This window comes from Pantherophis guttatus, chromosome 8, assembly GCF_059756535.1.
Source record: "Pantherophis guttatus breed Tessera chromosome 8, ASM5975653v1, whole genome shotgun sequence".
NCBI classification, from domain to species: domain Eukaryota; kingdom Metazoa; phylum Chordata; class Lepidosauria; order Squamata; family Colubridae; genus Pantherophis; species Pantherophis guttatus.
In genome coordinates, this window is record NC_142070.1 from 7,958,177 (window position 1) to 7,984,895 (window position 26,719).

The following is a 26,719-nucleotide window of genomic DNA, read 5'->3' on the forward strand; positions in this document are numbered from 1 at the left end:
AAACAAAAACAGATATTTACATCTTCTTTTCAACATCTTCGCATATATTTTCTCTGTTTTATCTTAATCTAGCCTAATACAATTAAGTGAATTTTGTCTCATTTTACAACCTTTTTCTGCCGCAACTGATAAGTGAATCATTAAGTTAGTAAAGCAATGGGGAAATCTGGCTTCCCCCTTCACTCTGATTGTCAGAAGGCCGCCAAAGGAGGTCACATGACCCTGGGACACCGCAACCGTCATAAATATGAGTCAGTGGCCAATAGTCTGAATTTTAATCCCATGACCATGGGGATGGTGCCAAGGGCGAAAAACGCTCACAAGTCACTTTAGTCAGTACTGTTGTAACGTTAAACGGTCACTAAATGAACTGTTGTGTAAGTCGAGGACTTCCTGTAACTGACTGGCTGGGGAATTCTGGGAGTTGAAGTAAATCAAGGGCTTCTTGTAGCCAAAATGGTGCCCGTTTTTAAAAGCATTGCCAGAGGAACACAACAAAAAACGATCTGAGGAATTTCAACGGAGATGTCTTTTGGAGGGGAAACGCAGCCTATTCATCATGTTTTCATTATTCTTAACAACGTACTCCAATGAAACTGTGCTTTTTAAATAATAGCGATTGCTTCGTGATACAAATGCTTTCAGCTTTGCTCTGAGTCTCTCTTTTTCTACCTCAGTCATTAAATCAGCTATTCTGATCCAGCGGTGGTATCGACGTTATGTCGCCCGGCTCGAAATGCGTCGGAGATGCACCTGGCGCATCTTCCAATCCATAGAATACGCGGGAGAACACGATCATATAAAGGTATGGTGTGTGGAAGCGCCAGCTCCCAGAATAACGGAGTTGGAAGGGACCTTAGTGGTCTTCTAGTCCAACCCCCTACTCAGGCAGAATACTCTACACCCGTGTTGGTGAACCTATGGAACGCGTGCCGGAAGCGGCACGCAGAACCATCCCGTGAGGGATGCGTGGCCTCGCTGGCTCCTCGTCCGCATTCCTGTGAACACATGCATGCCGGTCAGCTGGCCTTGGTGCACGCGGGATTACTGAAACCCGGAAGAGCAGCGTTCCGTCGCGCATGCGTGAACCGGCACCCAAACTTCTGGTTTCTGACACGGACGCGTGCCTGACGAACAGCTGTTCGTCAGGCACGCATCCGTGCCGGAAAACGGAAGTTCTTCCGTTTTCTTCTGGGTTTTGGGGCTCCCATGGGCGTGACGGCCAGCGAGACCGCACGGTCCAGGCGGGATGGTTTCGCGTGCCATTTCTGGCACCCAGGCCGGCACGCGGTGACGTAAAAGGTTAGCCATCACTGCTCTACACTATTCCAGATAAATGGTTGTCTGATCTCTTCTTGTAAACCTCCAGTGAAGGAGGAGGACCCACAACTTGGCGCCCCCATGTGACACCTTGCCTGAGCGAGCTGCACTGGCTTCCAGTGGTCTTCTGGGTGCGCTTCAAGGTATTGGTTCTCACCTTTAAAGCGCTCCATGGCTTAGGGCCCGGTTATTTACGAGACCACCTTCTGCCACCGATAACCTCCCACTGGCCAATTCGCTCCCACAGAGAAGGCCTCCTCAGGGTGCCGTCGGTCAAGCAATATCGACTGACTACCCCCAGGGGGAGAGCCTTCTCTGTGGGGGCACCCGCCCTCTGGAACGAGCTACCCCCAGGAATACGACTGATCCTGGACCTCCGGACCTTTCGTCGAGCTTTGAAGACCTTCCTATTTAATGGGTTATTTTAAGGGTAATGGGTTTTAATTTTTGGGAAGCCAATTCGATTTAATTCTGTTTTAAATTATTTTAAATTTTATATTATATGTATTTTAATTTTGGCTGTTCACTGCCCTGAGTCCTTCGGGAGAAGGGCGTTATACAAATGTAAACAATAAATAAATAATAAATACATAAAACTTCTGGAGGCAAGTCGTTCCACTGATTAATTGTTCTAACTGTGAGGAAATTTCTCCTTAGTTCTAGGTTGCTTCTCTTCTTGATTAATTTCTCCCTAGTTCTAAGTTGCTTCTCTCCTTGACAGTTGTGGTGAAGGAGGATAGCCCCAGAGGACAAAAATAAGAAAAAAAGAAAAGAAATGTATGTTTCCTTCCAGGTTTTGACAATATTCTTTTGATCTTCTGCAGCTCAACCATTTCTTTGACTATCTCATGGACCACATCACACCAAAAAACAAGAAAGACAGTAAGTGTATGTCTAGGTAGATAGATCCACAGGTAGTCCTCGATTTACGACCATTGAGGCCCCAAATTCCCATTGCTAAGGAATACAGTTGTTGAGTTTTGTCCCATTTTACAACCTTTCTTGACATGGTTGTTAAGTGAATCACTTATTGTTAAGTGAATCCTTCGGTCATTAAGTGAATCTGGCTCCCCCCCATTTATTTTGCTTGTCGGAAGCCAGTTGGGAAGGTTTCAAATGACAATCACATGTCCCTGGAATGGTTCAACCATCATAAATACATGCCAGTTTCCAAGCACCTGAATTTTGATCCCATGATCATGGGGATCCTTCAAAAGTCGTAAGCATGAAAAATCAGTTGCGTCACTTTTTTCAGTGCTGTCGTAACTTCAAACGGTCACTAAAGGAGCTGTTGTAAGTTGAGGACTACCTGTATAATAGTGGCCACAATCTTAACTTTTCTGATTCCTGAGGGAAAGGATCGTGTGCATAATATCTGAAATATATTTATTATTTTTTTTAAAAAAAGTTTTTTTATTTTTTAAAACAAACCAAGATATAATAATACATCATTCCTTCCGTGTGTCTTCTCGGTGTTTCTTCCGTGACTTCTTCTTCTTTTTATTACTCCTCTTATCTTCATTTCTTCCTTGATAATTTCCATTTCTCTGTTACAATATTTATAACATTTTCCTTATTTAATTATCATAATCTTTATCTATATCTCTTTTCTAACCAATCATAAATTTCCCCCATATCTTATAATAATCCATATCCTCTCTCTCTTTAATCATCAGAATTAATCTGTTCATTTCTGCACAATCTAAGATTTTTTTAATTACTTCCCCTTCCAAAGGGATTTTCTCTGCTTTCCATCTTTGCGCAAATGCTATCCTCGCTGCATTTATTATATCTATAATCAAGTATATATTTACTTTACTAATTTTCTCTGGTAATATACCCAATAGGAACAGCTCAGGTTTTAAATCAACATGTTGTTGAGTCATTTCTTCTATCCATATCTTAATTCTGCTCCAATAATCTTTAGCTTTTGGATAAGTCCACCACATATGATAATAAGATTATTGATGGCATTTCCAACATTTAGCTGATTTGTCTTTAAACATTTTTGCCAATGTTTCCGGAGTCATATGCCATCTATAAAACATTTTATATTGATTCTCTTTATATGCAGTGGACATTATTAGTTTATAGTTCCTTTCCCATAATTGTTGCCATCTATCAAGCTCAATTGAATATTCACAATTTTTTGCCCAAGGAATCATTGTTTCCTTTACTTGTTCTTCCTCTAATTCCATACTAAGCAGAAAGTTATAGATTTTTAAAATTATTTTATCCTCTGTTCCCATGAGTATCTTATCCAAATCTGTCATTTCTGAATAAAAACCATATAATTTTGCATCTTTTTCATATCTTGCTTGTATTTGCGTATGCGTATACCAGTCCATCACACTCCCTTGTTCTTCCATTTCTTGTTTCCCTTTCATTTCCACCATGTCTGTAAGTAAGTCTTTATATCTAAAGATATTTCTAAGATTAACCATATTTGGGTGTATCAATGCTTCCATTATTGATAACTGTATTGGAATTTTCACATAGTATTTATCTCTAACCAGTGGTGAAATCTAAAATTTGTTACTACCGGTTCTGTGGGCGTGGCTTGGTGGGGGGGGGTAATGTGACTGGGTGGGCGTGGCCAATTTTTTTTTTTACTTTTAAAACCATTTTTTCTACAACCTCTTTGGCGAAGAGGTTATTAAAAAATGCTTTCAAAAGTCTCTGATGATCCAAGCTGAGTTGCCTGATCGGCAGAGGCTTTTTTTCTTTTAAAAGTCTCTGACGATCCAAGCTGAGTTGCCTGATCGTCAGAGACTTTTAAAAGAAAAAATGCCTCCGCCGATCAGGCAACTCAGTTTGGATCGTCAGAGGCATTTAAAAGGAAAAAAAAGCCTCTGATGATTGTGCGGCTCAGCTCGGCATGGGCGGGGGGCGGCAGGGATTTTTGCTACTGGTTCTCCGAACCACCCGCCTCCATCGCTACTGGATTGGGCAATCTGGTCCAAACCGGGAGCATTTCACCTCTGTCTCTAACCTTCTCCCGTACTAATAATAATGCATTTATGCATTTATACAATAATGCATTATTATACTAATAATAATGCATCCAGAATGCGGCCGTGCGGGTGATTACGGGAGCGACATGGCGCTCCCATATAACACCTCTCCTGCGCGAGCTGCATTGGCTCCTGGTGGTCTTCCGGGTGCGCTTCAAGGTGTTGGTTCTCACCTTTAAAGCGCTCCATGGCTTAGGGCCAGGGTATTTACAAGACCGCCTTCTGCTACCGATAACCTCCCACTGGCCAATACGCTCTCACAGAGAGGGCCTCCTCAGGGGCCATCGGTCAAGCAATGTCAGCTGGCGGCCCCCAGGGGGAGAGCCTTCTCTGTGGGAGCACCTGCCCTCTGGAACGAGCTACCTCCCGGAATACAGCTGATTCCGGATCTCTGTACTTTCCGTAAGGCCCTGAAGACATTTTTATTTCAGCAAGCCGGCCTGGCCTGAATAGGTTTTATGGGTTAGTTTTTTAATTATAGCTAGGGGTTTTAAATTGGGAGGCCGTTTAATTTAATTTATTCTTAATTATCTTAACTTTTATATTGTATGTTATTTTAATTCTCGGCTGTTCACCGCCCTGAGTCCCTTCGGGGAGAAGGGCGGGATATAAATTTAATAAATAAAATAAATAAATAAATAAATTTCTTACATAATGTCTATGAAAATATGTATGTATCTTACTTCTACCATATCATAAAAATGCATGCCATCCCAATTGCAAATATTTACATTTTTGCTCTACTCCTGCCAAGGGGAGTTCATTAGCCGCATCCTGTCGGAGACGGATGCTATGAAACAGAGCAAACTGGAGAAAGCACTGGAGTCTACGGCGGTACCTGTCAGTTACAAAGGGCCTCGCCTTGGTTTCCCCCTGACGCCAGACGACGCGATTAATGTTCTGGAAGCCTTCAGAAACAATCAAGTAAGTAACAGAAGAACAACCCTCTCAAAGCACTTAGACTTATATACCGCTTCATGGTGCTTTCCAGCCCTCTCAAAGCAGTTTACAGAGTCAGCCTATTGTCCTCCAACAATCTGAGTCCTCATTTTACCCACCTCGGAAGGATGGAAGGCTGAGTCAACCTTGAGCCTGGTTAGATTCAAACTGCCAAATTGCAGGCAGCCAGCAGTCCACAGAAGTAGCCTGCAGTATTGCATTCTAACCAGTGATGGGTTCCTCCCGGTTCGGTCCTGTTCGGCCGAGCCAGTAGCGGTGACGATATGACGTCACCGAACCGGTTCTCCCCCCCCGCCCCCCACCCCCCACGTTATTCTTACCTTTTATTTGGCCCCACCCCCAATCTATTGCTGCCTCCTGAGTCCCAGCTGATGACTAGAGGGAAAAAAACTGTTTAAACTCTTGCCGCGGGGCTTCAAAGGGCCGTCCTACAGCTGATCAATGTTAAAAGCAAACAAATGAGTTGGGTTGTAAGTGCGAGGACTGGTCGTAAGTGCGAGAACCTTCCAGAAATGACTCTGACCAGCTAGCCACGGCCACCTAGTCACATGACCTCCAAGCCACACCCACAAAATAAGCCACGCCCACAGAACCGGTAGTAAAAAAATTTAGAACCTACCCCTGGTGGGTTGCTACCGGTTCACCCCGGTTTGGGCGAACTTGTAGCAGCAGAGGCAGGAGGCTCTGCCCACCCGCCCAAATGTCATCAAATACGCTCTGCACGCGCGAAGAACCGGTAGCAAAGGTAAGTGAAACCCACCACTGATTCTAACCACTGCGCCACTGCGGCTCTTCAAGGGAATGTATCAGAGATTCCTAAAAGAAAAGGCAACTATTATAGGTAGTTACTTACAACCCTTCTGTCAACTGTCCACTTGGTGAATCCAGAAAAAGAAACTCCTGGGATGTTATTTTACCAAGAGTATAACATTTTGCTGAATAAACCACATTGGCACAGAAGAAGCAAAACCAGCTCTGAGTTTCCCTTGCAAAAACGAGCATAATTCAGTCTTCCTTTCCCTATGGGCCATCCACAGTCCATTACAGTCCACCAATCACTTCTGTTTATTTTGTTATGGGAACCAGCCGGCCACGCTGGGACATCTATTCTGGGTGTCCTTGAGGGGGGAGCAGTATCTCCTGGGAACCTTGGATGCCATTTCCCCCACCCTTACATTCAGATTCACCACTTCCTTTTGTCAACCTGCAAGCGGAGTAGAATATTGGTGAAAGTGCGAGTCGGCCTTGACGCCTTCGTTTAGTGACCGTTTGAAGGTAGAAAGGCAACCCCAAACATGTGTAACTGCACTAGGATAAAGAATGAATTATTAAAAAATAAAAGAGAATAAATATGAGTAGAAAGGTGTTGGTGACCACCTTTAAAGCGCTCCATGGCTTAGGGCCGGGGTACTTACGAGACCGCCTTCTGCCACCAATAGCCTCCCACCGGCCAGTATGCGTGCACAGAGTAGGCCTCCTCAGGGTGCCGTCCGCCAGACAATGTCGGCTGGCGACTCCCAGGGGGAGAGCCTTCTCTGTGGCGGCGCCCACCCTCTGGAACAACCTCCCCCCAGAGATACGTACAATAACAGACCTCCAGATTTTTCGTCGGGCCCTGAAAACCCATTTATTTCAACTAGCTGGGCTGGCTTGAGTTAAATTTTAAATTGATTTTAAATTGGGTTGTTTTAATTTACGGCCAAAATATTTAATTATTTTAAACTGCTTTTAAATTTTGTATGTTCTGTTTTTTACTTTGGCTGTTCACCGCCCTGAGTCCTATTTGGAGAAGGGCGGTATAGAAATAGGAACAAATAAATAAATAAATAGAAACAGAGAAATTAGAATTTGAGGGCGAATAAAGATGTTGTTTATACAAACAAGCATACATTTTAAGATATGATAAAAAAATGGAAAAAGAAGATTTTGGCAAAAATGGTAACTGAGTAAAATGTATTTGAATAAGATAAATTGTATAAGTTATAATATGGCCAATACTCTATTCATAAAATATGCAAGTGAATGTGGGGGGGAAAAAATAATAAAACTTGATTCAAAAAAAAAAAAAAGTTACGACGGTACTAAAACGGTGACTGACAATCGTTCCTCGCACTTACGACCATCACAGCATTCCCCGCGATCGTGTGATCAGAATTTGGATGTTTGATCCTCAACACAATGGTTGCAGCCTCCTGGAGTCACACGATCGCCATTTGCGACCTTCCCAGCTGCCTTCAGACAATGGGGGAAGCCACATTCACTTAATAACCGAAGGATTCACTTAACAACTGTGGCAAAAAAAAAAAAAAGCTCATAAAATTGGGGACAATTCGCTTAACAACCATCTTGCTTAGGAATGGAAATTCTGGTCTCAATTGTCATCATAAGTTGAGGAGTACCTGTAATGGAGAGGGGTGTACTGTTGATTTACATTTCCTACTATCCAGTGCATTCACACACATACCCTAAACATGTTTTTTGCCTGCGTGTTGCTCTTCGCAGCATTTGGAAATATAGGCAGTTCCTCCACTTACAACAGTTCATTTAGTGACCATTCGAAGTTACAGCGGCACTGAAAAAAGCGACTTATGACCATTTTTCTCATTTATGACCGTTGCAGCATCCCCATGGTCAGGTGATTAAAGTTCAGATCTGGGAACTTGGGAACAGACTCATCTTTATGACAGTTGCTGCGTCCCAGGGTCATGTGAATCAGCTTTTGCAAACTTCTGACAAGCGAAGGCATTGGGGAAGCCAGATTCACTTAAATGGGGAAAACTCACTTAACAAATGGCTCGCTTAGCAACAGAAATTTTGGGCTCAATTGCCGTCGTAATTCGAGGACTGTCTGTAATGAAGAGCAAGGCTCAACCTCTTTCCAGCTGCCTTTTTCTAATGTTTTTTTCTTTATTCCCAGTAGCAGCTTCATCCTTACTATGTTCTAAAACTCTTCGAAGAGGTGGAGCATCATCTCAGCCAGCTGCCAAATATCAACAGAATCTCTACCTGCTACAGTGAGGAGATCACCGTCTGTGGTAAGTCTACCTTTTGTAAATAGGCGGAGGTGAAGCCCTTGGCAGAGTTGCAAGGAAGAGAATAGCAGTCGTGGGCCCAGCAAAGGACACCTGGTCTCTGCAGATGGGTGGCATATAAATTTAATAGACAGATTAGATAGATATAGAGGGATGATTGAGATGGATGGATACAATAGATAGATAAGATAGATAGATAAGATGATAGATAGATAGATGAGAGAGGGAAAATAAATAATATAAATATTGATAGATAGATGATAAATAGATAGATGAGAGAGAAAAATGAATAATATAAATACAAATACTGATAGATGATAGATAGATAGATAGATAGATAGATAGATAGATAGATAGATAGATAGATAGATAGATAGATAGATAGATAGATAGATAGATATAGATAGATGGGTGGCATATAAATTTAATAGATTAGATAGATATACAGGGATGGTTGAGATGGATGGATACAATAGATAGATAGATAGATAGATAGATAGATAGATAGATAGATAGATAGATAGATAGATAGATAGATGAGAGAGAAAATAAATAATATAAATACAAATACTGATAGATAGAGATAGATAGATGATTGATAGATAGATAGATAGAGAGAGAGAGAGAGAGAGAGAGAGATGAGAGAGGGAAAATAAATAATATAAATATTGATAGATAGAGATAGATAGATAGATATATAGATGAGAGAGAGAAAATAAATAATATAAATACAAATATTGATAGATAGCAGATAGATAGATAAATAGATAAGGTAAAGGTAAAGGTAAAGGACATATGGGCTATATACATATATATATATATACATATAAGGACATATATTGCACATATGGGCTACTCGTTCCTGACTCTAGGGGGCGGTGCTCATCTCCATTTCGAAGCCAAAGAGCCAGCGGTGTCCGAAGACGTCTCCGTGGTCATGTGGCCGGCATGACTAAACGCCAAAGGCGCATGGAACGCTGTTCCCTTCCCACCAAAGGTGGTCCCTATTTTTCTACTTGCATTTTTTGGGGGATTTTTATTTTTATTTTTAAACAAACAAAACATAAAACATCCATCATCCATTACAATTGCAAACAGTGTGTCGATCAGTTACAAATCCCTTGTGCTTCATTTTACAAATTATATTTCTCATATTATCAACCTAGTATATATCTTTATATCATTATCCCCATTTATCATTTATCTAGCAATGGCATTATTATTTCAAAAAAAAAAAAAAAAGTAAAAACAAGGCTCCGACGATCACAGCTGTGCCGCGCGATCATCGGAGCCTTTTTTTCTTTCTTTTTTAAAGCACTTTTTTACTACCTATTCGCCTGAGCTGGTAGTCAAAAAACGCTTTCAGAAGGTTTTTTTAAAAAGGCTCTGAGGATCACAGCTGTGGCGCACGAACATCGGAGAGAGAGAGAGAGAGAGAGAGAGAGAGAGAGAGAGAGAGAAAGAAAGAAAGAAAGAAAGAAAGAAAGAAAGAAAGAAAGAAAGAAAGAAAGAAAGAAAGAAAGAAAGAAAGAAAGAAAGAAAGAAAGAGAAAGAAGGGAGGGAGGAAGGGAGGGAGGGAAGGAATGAAAGAAAAAGGAGAGGAAGGAAGGACTACAAACCTGGCACTAGACGCAGCTTCAGAGGATAACCTCTTAAGACCCTCCTATTCCAGCAAGCCGGCCTGGCCTAATTTTCTCTCCTTTCTTTTAAATTTTTAAATTGAAATTTTAATTTGTTTTAAATTATTGGGATTTTTAATTGTCTTGGGCTAAATTATTTAATTTGGTTTTAATTATGTTTCTAACTTTTGTATTTATGTATTTTATTTTGTACCTGTTCACCGCCCTGAGTCCTTCGGGAGTAGGGCAGTATATAAATTTAATAAAACATAAACAAACATAAACCCATGGCTGGAAGAGACCTGGAGGTCATCTAGTCCAACCCTGCTCCAGCAGGACATTCTTAGTGAGTTTCTTTCTTTTGATCCCCCCAGTCACATGGTTACATAGCCATGCCCACCCAGTCACATGACCCCACCACCATCAAGCCACGCCCACAGAACCGGTAGGAAAGAAATTTAGATTTCACCCCTGGTACAAAGTGAGCATGTGCTCACTGGTGGTAAGAATATGTGAAACCCACCGCTGGTTGACAGCAATAAGGAAATATTATGGGATGTTGATTCCTTAGTCTTCTCTCAAGCTCAGCAGTGTCCTGCTCGATGTTAAATAAAACTCCTGCACTGTGCAAGGAGCTGGATTAAATTGACTTTAAAGATTCTTCCCAATTATATATTCTAGGATTTTATCAAATTCTTCACCGAGATAACACTTTCTCCCTTTCTTTCATTAGGAGACTTACATGGGCAAATATTCGACTTGTTTCACATATTTTACAAGGTAAGCAGAGCTTGGGTGACGATATGTCAAAAGCAATCGAAATAAACCAACCTTTATTTTAAAAAAATACCCTTAATTCTTAATTTTCCATGCAAGAAAAGACGTGGTAACTCTTCCTAGCCCGTGTATAAGAAAATAATTGCACGTTTTGCTGGTTGTTAGATTTTTGCTACGGTGAAGCAATAAAACACACAACAGACATCAGTGAATCTGTTTTGGCCATTTTTTTTTTCTTTTTGAAAAAAAAAAGAAAAATAATCCATTCAGGCAAAAGGAAAAAAAAAAATCAAAAGGCCAGTTTGAAAAAGTCTGGTTCTTTCACAGCATTTCACTTTGAAGTGTGCTAGCATCAACATATAGTCAAGGTTATGGTTTTCCCAGTTGCAATGTATGGCTGTGAAAGTTGGACCATAAGGAAGGCTGAGCGCCAAAGAATGGAGGCCTTTGAACTCTGGTGCTGGAGAAGACTCCTGCGAGTCCCTTGGACTGCAAGGCCATCCAACCGGTCAGTCCTAGAGGAGATCAACCCAGACTGCTCTCTAGAAGGCCAGATCCTGAAGAGGAAACTCAAATCCTTTGGCTGCCTAATGAGAAGGAAGGACTCCCTGGAGAAGATGCTGGGAACGATTGAGGGCAAAAGAAGAAGAGGACAACAGAGAACGAGGTGGCTGGATGGAGTCACTGAAGCAGTCGGCGTGAACTTAAATGGACTCCGGAGGATGGTAGAGGACAGGAAGGCCTGGAGGAACGTTGTCCATGGGGTCGCGATGGATCGGACACGACTTCACAACTAACAACTATGAAATTATCCTAACCTCCCATATTCTAGTCACCATTTGCAATGGACTGCATGGATAATCTTAAAGGAAATCGAGATACTGCCTAAAATATCATCAAATAAAGAGACTCTCGGTCGCTTAAGGGCCAAAGGAAGAAATTTAAGAAGGACCTGTGCTAATGAATCTAGCAATTAAAAGTGATATACTTTCAGACGTGTAAGATTCTATTAATGCGGCCTTCCAATAAAGTAAATTTATTTTACCTAGAGTAGTGGCCAAAATTGTGGAAACCTTTTGGGAAAAGTGTATTTTTGAGGTTTGATGGCTAATAACACCACTTTTTTTGGAGTTTCAAGATCATCCTATTCCACTGCTGGAATGGCCTGGGAATAGCCCAGACCTTCACCCAATTGAAAATCTATGGAGCCGACTAAAGAAACTGGTTAGTCAGAAGCGACCCAGCAATAAAACCCAGTTAATAGAAGCCATAATTCAATCTTGGTTTCACATTATAACAGCTGCAGAACTAAAAGACTTGGTTCACTCCATGGGAAGACGTCGTAAGGCCATAATTCATGCTAAAGGTTACCCAACTAGTGTAAGTATTAACTGACATGATGATCATTTTTGTACTGTATATATCGTTTTTTCTATGGTGATCATTTTTGTATATCTCGATTTTTCTGCGTGTTTCACTTTTCTTCTTTATACTGTAACTGCTATTCTAATAGCAAATCCTTCATAAAAATTGCATTACATTCTTGATTAAATTATCTTTCCATTGATTTCTAATTTTATGGTACTACTCCCCCCCAAAAAGTGGTGTTATTAGCTCGTTTTAGAAAAATACACTTTTCACAAAAGGTTTCCACAATTTTGGCCACAACTGTAGTTATAGTTCCAAACTGATTTACCAGAAAAGGCCAACATGAAATCTTTGCAAGTCTGAAAGTACAGGTAGTCCTCGACTTATGACCCCAATTGAGACCAACATTTATGTTGCTAAGTGAAACATTTGTTCAGTGGATTTCCCCCCCATTTTATGACCTTTCTTGCCACAGTTGTTAAGTGAATCATTGTAGTTGTTAAGTTAGTAACACAGTTGTTAAGTGAATCTGGCTTCCCCATTGACTTTGCTTGTCAACACAACACACACATGCTCACATTTTCGGTGTGCAGCGAACCGGTGGTAAAATTATGTGAACCCCACCTCTGTGTACAATGATAATAAAGGCTATTATTATTATTGTTGTTGTTGTTGTCTCCTAATCTTGCCGTCCTACTGAAATTTAATTTTAGGGATCTTTTCTTCCTTACAGAACGGACTTCCTTCTCCGCAGAAGTTGTATGTCTTCAACGGCGACTTTGTTGACCGAGGCCCGCATTCCATTGAGGTCCTGATCATTATCTTCATTTTCCTCTTGATTTACCCCAAAGAGGTCCACCTGAATAGAGGAAACCATGAGGACTATATGATCAATTTCCGGTATGGAACCCAAAACCTTTGCCGAAACGGCAATCTATTTTTTATTTTGTTTATCTTTGTAAGCCGCAGAGGTACTGAGAGTGAGTTGGGTGGCCACTTTTAATATTGTCCTTGTTGTTGTTTTGCTCTCTTTCCAAGGCATCTATTTAAAACCTTCCCTTCTCTTCTGCCTCTAGCTACGGGTTCACCAAGGAAGTGACACGGAAATATAAGGTACTCCGGTTTACCTACCTATTGCATCTTCTGTGTTGTCGGGTGACCCTGTACCCGTGGCGGTATTCAGCCGGTTCTATCTAGTTCGGGCGAACTGGTAGTGGTGGCTGTGGGAAGCTCCGCCCACCCACCCGGACATTATCACATCCCGTTTTTGACGGTCTACGCATGCGTGGAAGGGTCTGCGCATGTGCGCGTGCTCACATTTGCGAACCGGTAGCAAAGGTAAGTGAATACCACCCCTGCCCTGTCCTGTGCGTCTCAGTTTTTGCACTCTGCTCCTCTTCCCTCTAGGATCATGCCCACAGACTCCTGACGGTGATCAAGAACGTTTTTAGCAGCATCCCTTTGGCAACCGTGATTGACAGGAAGGTCCTGGTCGTACATGGAGGCATATCCGATAAGACCGATTTGGAACGGCTAGCCAAAGTTGAGAGATGTAAGGTATGGCGTTAGAAGCGAACCTGCTTTTGTTTGTGGCAAAACAGAGCAGAATAACAGTTGGAGGTCTTCTAGTCTAACCCACTGCTCATCCAGGAGACCCTATGTTCTGTCCCCTTCCCACACACGCACCCCCACAGATGGCCCGGAGTTAATAAGCCACACGACAAAGTCTTTGAAGATAAAGCTGGCAGCAACCCAGTGGCTAGCTGCCAATTCAGACTTTACTCACACAAAACAAAGATTAGACTGCAAGCATTCCAATAAAGCAAGCAAAGTTTCAGCAATACAAGGATTAGTCCAAATGCAGTCCGACAAGGCAGGCAGAAGTCCAGTAACGCAGAGATCATGGATTATTTCTAGTTTTTGCTCGTCACAAACTGAACCGGCCACCACACCCACATTTATACCCTGTGGGGTGTAGTCCAGTGACTCAGCTAATCTCTGGCATGCCTTCTCCTCTGCTGCGCGCATTTCTCCCTGCGCCGCTGTCGAGGATCCAGCCAGCACTTATCTCCTTTGTCGCTGTCCACCTGTGGCTGCGGGGACGTGCTTGGCTCTGGGCCTATCTCTTGGCCTTTGGTGTCCTCTGGAGGCATTGCCAGAGAGGAGGGTCCTGGAGAGGGAGGCCTTGCCAACTCCTCTCCCTCACTCTCAGAGTCTGCATCTGTCGATAGCCCAGGCTCAGGCAACGGAGCCACAACACCCTATACCAGGGATCGGCAACCTTAAACCCTCAAAGAGCCACAAAGGTCCTAACCAGAAGCCCCCCGTTCAATTCTGGAGCCGACCGGAAGTCCAGTTCCCGCATCATAGAGTCTCCTCCTAGTGTGCTGTCCTTTTTTCCTCTACCTGTCCTAACCAAAAGCCCTATCAATTGTGGAGCCGACCGGAAAACCATAGTGTCTCCTGCTGGCACGCCATGCTTCCCTCCTCCCCCAACCAGAAGCTTCTCTCAAAATTGTGGTGCCAATTTCTGCCCCCCTCCGACCCACACAAAAAGACCCCAAAGGGGGAAACTCTCTGCAGTAACACAAGCGTTCATTGCATGTATCTGGCCCAGGGGCCGTAGTTTGAGGACCCCTGATTTAGTTCAATATAAAAAATGCAAGTAATTTTTCTGCAGACCGCTAAAATTTTCTCGCAGACCACCAGTGGTCCGTGGACCACCAGTTGGTGACCGCCGTTCTAAGTCACGTATATTTCTTTGGTGTCCTTCTCAACTTAGATTCCCTCTGTGCTAACACCAAAGAGAAGAAGAACTTTGGACTATACTGCATCTGAAGGTAGCAGACCAACCAGGAGTGGTTCCACAATCAGCATCCCCCAAGGGGGACAAAAGTCAGTCCAGGAAGATTCAAAATCCGCCGGCAGGTCACCTGGAATCCAGAAAATCTCCGGACCCAGTTCATCGCTGGATTCAGAGGACTCAAGTGAATCCACAAACTATGACGATGATGACATTGAACAGGTAAGCATTCAGAGAACCGCCGAAATCCCAGCAAGCAGAAAAGTAGCAATGAACCCAGCTTAAGGTAGCAATAGCCGACCAACCTGTAGGAGAAAAAGAGCAGAGCCTGTGGGTGGAGTCAAGAGAGTCATCAGCGTAGAGTCATTACGCTCCCACCAGCCGTACAAGTCCGACCTTCCTTGAACTCTGTTAATTCTTATCTGCCGCCAATTCAGTGAATGAATGAATTTATTTATTGATTAGCCCTTAGGCCATATCAAAGTGCAGAGTTCCAGAAACAAATCATTACAAAAGTTTGGTAAAACAATTTAAATGAAATTGGAATAACGCACGATTTAAAAGTGCAATTAGAATAAAAGACGATCTAAAATGAAATCGGAATAAAATACCATCATTTGAGATACAATTTAAATATGGTTAAAATTATATTATAATGTCACCCCTGCATCTACCCAATCGGTCTTAAAACTACTATTAAAATTACATTATTAGATCAAATGGTCTTTCCTACAATCTACCGCATTCTGCTGCACCAACTTTGTCCTTTTTTCCATCAACTTTACCGCAAATTTAGCAATCCATTTCACCAACTGCAAGTTAGTACCTAACAGACAATGTTGCAAGAAGTGCTCTTTAGACTTAGGGGTGACCCTAAGTCCGACCTTTCTTGAACTCTGTTAATTCTTATCTGCCGCCAATTCAGTGCTGACTATTAGTTGACCAGATTCTTGTGTAGAGGCAGGAGCAATAAATCAACAGCAAATAGTCCTGATTTTTCATGCCCAATACAACCACAACTAAGGGAGTCAAAGAGTAGGTAATAAAAAAAAATATTCTCTTTCTAAGAAGTTGAAACCATCTCTTTTGCAATGGAGGAAATCATGCTGACAGGGTGAATCATATGACAACCCTGCACCAATCTGAGTTTAGGTTCATGTCACACAGATCTGAGCCATGATTTACTGTATGCCGGTAGTAGTCCTCGACTTACAACCCCAATGGAGCCCAAAATTTCTGTTGTTAAGTGAGACATGTGTTGTCCTGTTTTACTACCTTTCTTGCCTCACTTGTTAAGTGAGTCGCTGCAGTTGATAAATCAGTAATCCGGTTCTTAAGTCAATCTGGCTTCCCCATTGACTTGGCTTGTTAGACAAAGGTCGCAAAAGGTGATCATATGACCTTGTGCTGAGCTTCTGGATTTTAAATAAAATAAAATAGAACTTTGATTTTATACATGGTGACGGCAACAGTGGCGGGTTCCTCCTGGTTTGGCCCGGTTCGGCCGAGCCGGTAGCGGTGACGATATGATGTCACCGAACTGGTTCTCTTTGTTTGGGAGCTGGGCCCTCCCGCCCCCACTCCTCACGTTATTTTTACCTTTTATTTGGCCCCGCCCCCAATCTATTCACTGCCTCCCAAGTCCCACCTGATCGGCTAGAAGGAAAACAACTGTTTAAACTCTTGTCGCAAGGCTTCAAAAGGCCGCCCTACAGCTGATCAGTGTTAAAAGGCAGTGTGGTGGTAGACCAGTGCTTCCAAAAACAAATGAGTAGACCAGTGCCTGCAGAAATAAATGAGTAGACCAGTGCCTGCAAAAATAAATGAGTAGACCGGTACAGCTCTGCAAGCAGTTAAAAGCCTGGTAGACCAGTACCTCTGCTAAATCCTAAAGAATTGTCACATGATTCATCAAACCACGCCCACAAAATAAGCCACGCCCACAGAACCCGTAGTAAAAAATTTTAGAACCCACCCTGGACGGCAGCAAGAATATTCTGTGCACAAGAATGGAAGGGTACTTTGATTCCCACAATGGAGGAATGGCTGCAAAACGTGACGGAGTTAGCAGAGACGGCAAAACTGATGGCTTTGTTTAAAGAAAAGAATGCAATTAAATTTGTTTCTGCTTGGAATCACTTTTGGATGTTGTGCTTAAAGTAGGGGGGAAAAACGAAGCTTTGTTTGGGGTTTTGCTGATTAAATACATTTGTTGTTAGGATGTATTATTATGCGCCAAACAGAGTTGGAAGTGAATGCTTTTTTCTTTCTTTCCCACCTTGATCCTAGATTTTTTTTTCCTTTTTTCCCCTTCCCCTATTTTCCCCCTATTTTCATGTTTTTTTTCCTTCGTATTTTTGTATTTTAGATTTTGATAAACTAATAAAAATTCGAAACTCCAGAATTTCTGATGTTGACGCTATTCCTTGCTGACATTTGTTTTGAATGTGGACTTACATACCTGACTCGTGCACAGAATTAAAATAGAGCAACTGGAAAACCTCCTGTCTGTGACTTTGCTTATAGGTGATAGATATTTTATGGAGTGACCCTGATTCCAAACCTGGATGCACAGATAACTTAGAAAGGGGCGGAGGCTGTTACTTCGGGCCTGATGTGACGGATTCGTTTTTGCAGAAACACCGCCTGCAGTTCATCATCCGCTCTCATGAATGCAAGCCGGAGGGTTATGAAGTCGACCACAATCGGAAGGTAGGCTCAGGGGAGGATCGGTGTTTAGGGTGCTGCTGGAGAGGTGCAGGCTATCAGTAAAAGCTTCTGGATGGCAAAAGTGCATGGGGAATAGAATCATAAATTCACAGAATCACAAAATCATAGAATCACAGAATGAAAGAATCACAGAATCACAAAATCATAAAATCACAGAATCACAAAATCACAGAATAACAACATCAGAGAATCAGAATCACAAAAGGAAAGAATCACAAAATCATAAAATCACAGAATCACAAAATCACAGAATAACGAAATCAGAGAATCATATAATCACAAAAGGAAAGAATCACAAAATCATAAAATCACAGAATAACGAAATCAGAGAATCATAGACTCACAAAAGGAAAGAATCACAAAATCATAAAATCACAGAATCACAGAATCACAGAATAACAAAATCAGAGAATCATAGAATCACAAAAGGAAAGAATCACAAAATCATAAAATCACAGAATAACGAAATCACAGAATCACAGAATCACAAAAGGAAAGAATCACAAAATCATAAAATCACAGAATCACAAAATCACAGAATAACAAAATCAGAGAATCAAAATCAAACAATGCACAAATGTGGATTAAGGTAAAGGCTTCCCTTGGCCGATCGTGTCTGACTCTAGTAGGCAGTGCTCATTTCTGTTTTTTGGCCAAGAAAGCAGATTTTGTCTGACGACGCTTCATGGCCAGCATGACTATATGCCGAGGGGCACAAAACACTGTTAACTTCTCACCGAAGTGGTACCTATTTATCTACTCGCATTTGCATCATTTCGAGCTACTAGGAGCTAGGATGAGGCACGGGAGCGCCCCCTGTTGCACGGCACTTGGGTCTCGAACCCGGACTGTCAGCTCTCCAGCTGACAAACTCAGCGTCTTTAACCACTGAGCTTCATGCCACCACCAATGTGGATTAAACCAAAGCAAAGATTAACACGTGATTTTTGGAGACCTTAACATGGGGACTTCTCTAAGTCTGTTGTATTCTGTTTTGTCTTGACAAGGTCATCACCATATTTTCGGCTTCAAACTATTATTCAGTGGGCAGTAACCGGGGTGCCTACATCAAATTGGGACCTGACCTCATCCCTCATTTTGTCCAGTTTCAAACCACCAAAGGAGTATCCCGCCAACTGAACATAACTCAAAGGTAAGCCAGCATTGCGTACAGTTGTTATAGCCTGTTGTGGCCCGCCAGTGGCCAGTGGATCTGGCAGTAGATTCGGACAGTGTGGAGGTTGGAGAAAAACATGGGCCAGTCCTGAAGTCTGGGGAAGGCTCTGATGAGGGCTCTGCGTCGGAGGCAGAGAGGGGGCCAGGGCCATTTGCCAGTAGGTTGCAGGGTTGAAATGAAGGCCCCTGGTGCTCTCTCAAGACATTTCATTACCCAGCTAGGTAACATCATCAGTGCTAGTAAGGGAGACCAAATCCATTCCCTACTAGCACTGGTGGAATTAAAATAATTTAACAACCGGTTCTCTGCCCTAATGACTGACTAGGTGGGCGTGGCCATGGTGGGCGTGGCCAAGGGGGTGTGGCAGGTAGGACTTGGACTCCTGCAACCCCCTGGGAGCAAAAATGGGCCGTGGGAGGGCACACTATCCCTTCCCTGTGGCCCGTTTTGGGCCTACGAGGCCTCCCTGAAGCCTCCTGGGAGTGAAAATGGGCCGCAGGGGGGCATGCCGTACACCCCCATGCCCCATTTTGGGCCTAGGCCTCCCTGTACTTACCTGGGAGCCAAAATGGGGCATGTGGGGACTCTTGGAAGGGGCAGGGCAGGGCAGGGTGATGTGGAGCCAGCCAGCAATTTAACTACCGGTTCACCAGAACTGGCCCAAACCGGCTGAATCCCACCACTGCCTACTAGCCCTGATAATGTTACCTAGTTTGGGTGACGAAATGTCTACATGAAAACCACCAAGGACCCTTTTTAGGACTATATGACCAGCAGTAAGTCGAGAACTATCTGTAGAGAAAATTAAATGATAATTCAAGGAAAAGAAAAGAGGTTTTTTTAAAAAACAAACAAAGAAACAAACCACGATCCAGCTGATTTATTCCAGTGAACAAAGGACGGCTCTGTTCTGTGATCAGTTTCCCAAAGCTAGTCATCCCGAAAGGGCACAGTCTGAACGTTTTCGTTCTCGTGCGATTTTACGTGGCAGAATTTTTTTTTCTTTTTTCTCCCAGGACCAGCCGAGTGGAGGAGTCAGCGTACCAAATTTTAAAGGAGCAATTGTTTGCTCACCGGTCAGAACTCATTGCAGCATTCAGGGGCTACGATAAGAAGAACATAGGTAAGGCTAAGAAAAAGACATTTTTGGGGACAGCAGTCAGAAAGTCGAGATGGGCTCTTTGCCCATAAAAACTTGGCAGAGTTTTGATGCCACCACGATAGCAATTTAATTTAATTTAATTTAATTTAATTTAATTTAATTTAATTTAATTTAATTTAATTTAATTTAATTTAATTTAATTTAATTATTTAATTTAATTTAATTAATCATATTTCTATGCCACTAAGTGGCATATAACAATAGCACTTAGACTTATATTTATTTATTTGATTTTTATTTTTATTTAATTTTGATTTATATGCCGCCCTTCTCCGGAGGCTCAGGGCGGCTTACAATGCGCTAAGCAATAGCCTTCATACTTTTGTATATTTATACAAAGTCAGCTTATTGCCCCCACAACTGGGTCCTCATTTAACCTACCTTAGAAAGGATAAAAGGATATACTGCTTCATACAACACTAAGTGGTTTACAGAGTCAGCCTATTGCTCCCAACAATCTGAGTGTTCTGACTCAGCTCTCCAAACGCAACTAACCCTCTGAAGTTAACTCAAAGATTCCTTTATTAGGAGCGCCGGCAGCCCTGGCAAAAAGTTTCTCTCTCACCGCAGGCTAACAAGTCCATCCAGCTGGAAGATGAATAGTTGCCTGCCACATCTATTCATCTCCGCCCCCTGCCTTTTATCCCCAGAGCTAGGGTGGGGCTTCGCTAACAGCGGTGGCTTTTCTGTCCCAAGGATCAGCCCATAGATTTCCACTGCTCTCCTCTCCTCTTGCCTTCTGTGCATCGGGCACTGGACCCAGCTGTTCCTCCTCTTCCTCAACAGCCACCTCCAGACCAGGGGTGGGTTCTAATTTTTTTTACTACTGGTTCTGTGGGCGTGGCTTAATTTGTGGGTGTGGCTTGGATGTCATGTGACTAGGTGGGCGTGGCTAGCTGGTCAGAGTCATTTCTGGAAGGTCCTTGCACTTACGACCAGTCCTCGCACTTACGACCCGACTCATTTGTTTGCTTTTAACACTGATCAGCTGTAGGATGGCCCTTTGAAGCCCCGCAGCAAGAGTTTAAACAGTTTTTTTCCCTCTAGTCATCAGCTGGGACTCAGGAGGCAGCAATAGATTGGGGGTGGGACCAAGCAAAAGGTAAGAATAACGTGGGTGGGAGGGCGGGGGGGGGAGAACCGGTTCGGTGACGTCATATCGTCACTGCTACCGGCTCGGCCGAACCGGATGGAACCGGGAGGAATCCACCACTGCTCCAGACCTAGGGATGATGAGGGGACTGGGGGCTAAAACATAGGAAGAACGCTTGCAGGAACTGGGCACGGCTAGCCTAGTGAAGAGAAGGACCAAGGGAGACATGATAGCAGTGTTCCAATATTTGAGGGGCTGCCACAGAAAGGAAGGAGTTCAAGCTATTTTCCAAGGCACCCGAAGGCCAGACAAGGAATAATGGATGGAAACCGATCAAAGAGAAATTCAACCTAGAAATAAGGAGACATTTTCTGACAGTGAGAGCAATCAACCCATGGAACAGCTTGTCTTCAGAGGTTGTGGGAGCTTCATCACTGGAAGCTTTCAAAAAGAGACTGGACTGCCATTTGTCAGAAATGGTGTAGGGTTTCCTGCTTAGGCAGGGAGTTGGATTAGATGACCTCCAAGGTCCCTTCCAACTCTGTTAATCTGTAACCTGGCAGATTTACAACTGTTAAGAGGCATCCTGCAGCCATGCAACTGCATTTTGCAACAATTTTGCCAAAAACTGGGTTATTTTTGATTTTCAGCAAAGCTGTGCCCATAGCGAACCACTGATTCACTTTACGACTGCCGTACTCCCTTAACAACCCTGCTACTTAAAAATCACCGATTCACCCTACGACCACCAAAACGAGGATCCATTATGGTCATAACTCAAGGACTTGATCCTTCACCAAGTCATTCTGAAACAATTTATTTTTGTGTTCTCACAGGCCTCATCACTGTAAACGACTGGGCAAAGGCCATCGAGTCAGTCCTCCAGCTGGGACTGCCATGGAGGATGCTGAGACCACATCTGATATTGCAACTGACCAATGGAAAGGTGGACTACAAGACATGGCTCAGAGACATCGTGACGGAAGAGAAATCTTCCATCCAAGAGGTAATGCACTAGAGCGTCTCTGGAAATGAAGAGAACCAGCATCACGTACCCAGGGGTGGGTTCTACTTACCTTTACTACCGGTTCGCAATGGGATTGCACAGATCACCGATGACAACATCCAGGGTGGTGGGTGAGGCCTCCCGCTGGTTTTACTACCGGTTCTTGCGAACCGGTCCGAACCGGGGGCAACTCACCACTGCACCTATCAATAGCCATGTTCTCCTTCTACACTTAGGCAAGTAAAATCAAACATACAGGTACAGATTATTAGGTGATGTTGTGGCCCGCCGGCAGCCAGCAGAGCTGGCAGCAGAGTCGGACAGTGAGGAGGTTGGGGAGGAACTTGGGCCAGTCCTGGGGGCTGGGGAAAGCTCGGACGAGGGCTCTGCGTCGGAGGCAGAGAGGGAGCTAGACAGCAGTGAGGCAGAGGAACAGCTGGAGCTCGTTCCCAGTGTGCGTATGTGCAGAGCTGCCAGAAGACAAGAACAACTCAGAAAGCAGGGTCGACTGGGGAGTAAAGCACCGCCTTGGAGGTGATTGGCCCCTCCCATAGGAAATAAAAGAGGAGTGAACAGGGAGAGGGGGATTTTGCAGGAAACAATTTGTTCATTCCGTTCCTCTAAGAGACTCTGTGCCAAGTTTTGCCTTGTACTGCGGTTGGAAACAAGTTACGTGGCAGCTTGCCAAACGAGATAAGGTGTGTTGAGAAATATTCCTTTGAAAAACTGTTTGGACGAACCTTGCTGACTGTGAATGAAGATAATTCACAGTCGTGAACTGGAAGTGCGGTTATAGTAATGGAACTTGTTTTCACCAATGGTGGACCTGCCCGCAGGCGGTTAAATATTGGAAAAAAATATGGCAATGGATTTTGGAAATTACACAGATTAATTTGGAATTAAGGCCCGAGATTTTCCTATTGGGGGCAAAGGTTAAATCAGATATATGGTTCTTGTTGATTCACATTATTACTGCAGCAAGATTAGTGTATGCGCAGGAGTGGAAAAATCAATACTTACCGATGGATTTGAAAATAATATATAAAATTAATGAGTGTGCGGAATCAGATAGATTAACTAGATTGATCAATGATAAAAAAGATTCAGAATTTTATAACAGTTGGAAACTATGGTATGATTGGGTCCAGAAAAGTTGGGATAGAATAGATATATGATGATGTATATATATGATGGCAAATATGTATGTATGACTTTATATTTATGGACAATATGAATGACTTTATATTTATGGACAATGTAATCACATTATACCATGGTGGCAGGATTGTATATTTTATTTGTGTATTGGTGTATAGAATATATTAATAAAAATTATAATTAAAAAAAAGATAAAATTAATAAAAAATCACAGTCATGTAAATAAAAGAGATTTTGCCGGGATCTATTCCTGCCTCGTACTTGTTAAGGGAGCCTAGGTCAAAACAGGTGAAATTTAGCTTAATAGCAGCAACTGAGAGTGAGATCTTGGAGTCCTAGTAGATAATCACTTAAATATGAGCCAGCAGTCAAAAAAGCCAATACAATCCTAGGCTGCATTAACAGAGGAATAGAATCAAGATCACGTGAAGTATTAATAACGCTTTATAACGACTTAGTAAGAACACACTTGGAATACTGCACCCAGTTTTTGGTCACCACCATATATATATATATATTTTAATTTGATTTATATGCCGCCCTTCTCCGAAGACTCAGGGCGGCTTACAATGTGCTCAGCAATAGCCTTCATCCTTTTGTATATTTATACAAAGTCAGCTTATTGCCCCCACAAACTGGGTCCTCAATTTACCTACCTTAGAAAGGATGGAAGGCTGAGTCAACCTTGAGCCTTGGCGAGATTCGAACCCTGCAGTAATTGCAGGCAGCTGGTCTTAATAACCAGCTTAATAACAGGGTGCCTTAAACCACTGTACTACCAAGGCTCTTTTATAAAAAATATAAAAAAGATGTCGAGATTCTGGAAAGAGAGAAGACAATTAGAGGCTGGAAGCTAAAACATATGAAGAACGGTTGCAAGAATTGGGTATGCCTAGTCTAGTGAAAAGGAGGACTAGGGGTGACATGTTAGCAGTGTTTTGATATTTGAGGGGCTGCCACAAAAAAGAGGAGGTCAACCTGTTTGCCAAAGCACCAGAAAGCAAGGCAAGAAACAATGGATGGAAAGTAAAGGAGGAGAGAAGCAAACTAGAACTAAGGAGAAATGTCCTATCGGCAAAAACAATCAGTGGAACAACTTGCCTTCAGAAGTTGTGGGTGCTCCATCACTGGAGGCTTTTAAGAAGAAACTAGACAGCTGTTTGTCTGAATTTGCCTAGGGTCTCCTGCTTGAGCAGAGGGCTAGACTAGAAGACCTCCAAGGCCCCTTCCAACTTTTGTTAATCCTTCTTTTTCTCCTTCTCTTCCTCTTCCTGGAATTTCTTGCCAACCATGGAATTTGGCAAGCCTCACTGGCTGACAAACCATCATTCCATAGATGCACACAAGACATAAATACGTTTTCAAGGTCATATCTTTATCCTATGTTAAGCAAATTTGACTAATTCTAGCTATGTTTTGAAAACAAGATTTAAGGGACTTTTGCGTGAACAGTAGCCTTGTTTCTTTCAGCGCCTTCAGTCGAGTTTGCTGGAAAGCATTTACCGAAACTTATCCAACCTGGAGACGATCTTCAACCTGATTGACACCGATTGCTCAGGTAAAAATGCCTTTTATTATCTGCCGATTTCCTTTTTTTAATAGCCAAAGTGATTATTTGTGTACAAAGCCCAAGTGTTATGGTTTTATACGCATGTGGAGGGTACAGTAGTATTAACTTCTATCCCAGCATTTTATAATACACCAGCAGAGGCAAGGACAATGTTGTTGTTGCTGATTTTATAAGGAATTAAATAACCAGGGATCTGTAGAGATTCTCAGTCATCCATGGTTGTTTCAAAGGTGCTTTTTCAGGAGGCAACTGGACTTTCTGGGTTTTTTTTCTTTGAAGATGTTTCACTTCTCCTCCAAGAAGCTTCTTCAGCTCTGACTGGATGGTGGGGAATGGAAGGATTTATATTCCTTGCAGACAGCTGGTCATTTTCATCTTTTTTGAGGGTCGTTGAAGCACCTGGAGATTTATCTGTGTCCTTGGGGTCACCCAAGTAGTGCAAATGGTTCCTGTAGTCTGAAATTTTTTCCTGTGGAAAACCATTCCTACCCCCACACTTTCCCAAGGGTGTTCGTCCCAAATTGTATAGCGGTAAAGGTAATCCAGGTGTGAAATTCTCAAGTCATCCAGGTCATGGTTGCCCCAAAGGTGCTTTCACCAGCTGTGTGCAGGGAATATAAATCCTTCTATTCCCCACCATCCAGTCAGAGCTGAAGAAGCTTCTTGGATGAGAAGCAAAACGTCTTCAAAGAAAAAAACCAGAAATGCCTCCTGAAAAAGCATTTTTGGGATAAATAACCAGGCGTTCCTTGAGTCGCGGTTTCAGGAATATTTCCTTGCCTAAACAGAGAAACAGGATGACCACACGTGCCAAGTCAAGATGGCAGCTGCAATCTCAGAATCAAGTCTCTTTTTAGCAAACCAAGTACATCTAAAAAGTGGCAGAACTTTTTTTTAAAAAAAAAATCACATAATTGGAGCCATAGAAGTGCTCTTGCTGTGATTTCCCACCTCCCCACCCCAAGAAAGATTGTGTTCTTTGCCCTCATCCTGCAGGATTTATTTGTCTCGAAGAGTTCAATCAAATTTGGAAGCTGTTCAGTTCCCATATGAATATTGATATCTCCGATGATAACATCCGCGATTTGGCCCGCAGCATTGATTTCAACAAGGATGGGAAAATCGACTTCAACGAATTCCTCGAGGCATTCCGCCTGGTCAAACAACCGGCTTCCCAGTGAAAATCAAAGCCGCCGTGAGCTGAGCTGGTGAGGAAAAACCCACCGTCTCAAAACAAGGTTGCTAATTCTGTACTCATCTTTTACTCCAAAATCTGCCTCTGAACTAACCCCAAATTGTGAATTATTTACTGCTACCAATGGAGCCACTTTTACTTTTCTTAAATTCAACAGGAAAAAAAAAAATCTGGGAAAAATTTTCCCTCAGTAACTTTCAAGCATTGAAGCTTTTTTTTTTTTTTTTTAGTGCTTGGAGATCATTCAAACGCTTGTGATCAAAGCTGCATTGCTTTTAATAACTTTACTCAATTTTAAAGCATAATACAGTTGTATCAACGGTATCCAATGACCGGGACGTTTCCTTTTTGTTACAGTTTCAATGTGGGTCTAATAAAAAGTTTTGCCAAGTTTGGCTGATTAATTAGCAAAAGAAAGGTTTAAAATTAAGTCTTACACAATTATGTCTAATCAAAAATCAAAAAGTATCTTTGTTTCAAGACTATTTCATTTACATGTTGATTTGTCAGACAGTTTGATTTTCCCAAAACCGCTATAGTATACAGAATTATTTTTCAAAACCACTGTACAGAGGCATCAACATAGAATAGTAGAAACTGGGTTCTAACCATCATTGCTCATCTAAATTTCAAAAATACAGTTTTTCATTTCAGTCATAAGCGCAGGTTCCAATCTTCAATATTCATTAAGTCTTCTTTCTCTTTAGTCTCCTTTTGATCTTATATTTTTAAAAG

General features: G+C 42.5%; 1 protein-coding gene across 1 annotated transcript; it reads left to right on the plus strand.

Moving 5' to 3' along the window:
• The first annotated feature begins 651 nt into the window (after positions 1-651).
• On the plus strand, positions 652-26,374 carry PPEF2 (protein phosphatase with EF-hand domain 2). The gene is made up of 15 exons (XM_060687020.2): positions 652-805; positions 2,145-2,202; positions 5,089-5,258; positions 8,215-8,329; positions 10,679-10,725; positions 12,824-12,990; positions 13,167-13,203; positions 13,498-13,647; positions 14,873-15,115; positions 17,420-17,605; positions 18,631-18,776; positions 19,817-19,923; positions 21,892-22,061; positions 24,690-24,777; positions 25,786-26,374. Exons 1-15 carry the CDS (start codon positions 737-739, stop codon positions 25,968-25,970), a joined length of 1,938 nt encoding a protein of 645 aa, XP_060543003.2. The 5' UTR covers positions 652-736; the 3' UTR covers positions 25,971-26,374.
• Positions 26,375-26,719: the final 345 nt, after the last annotated feature.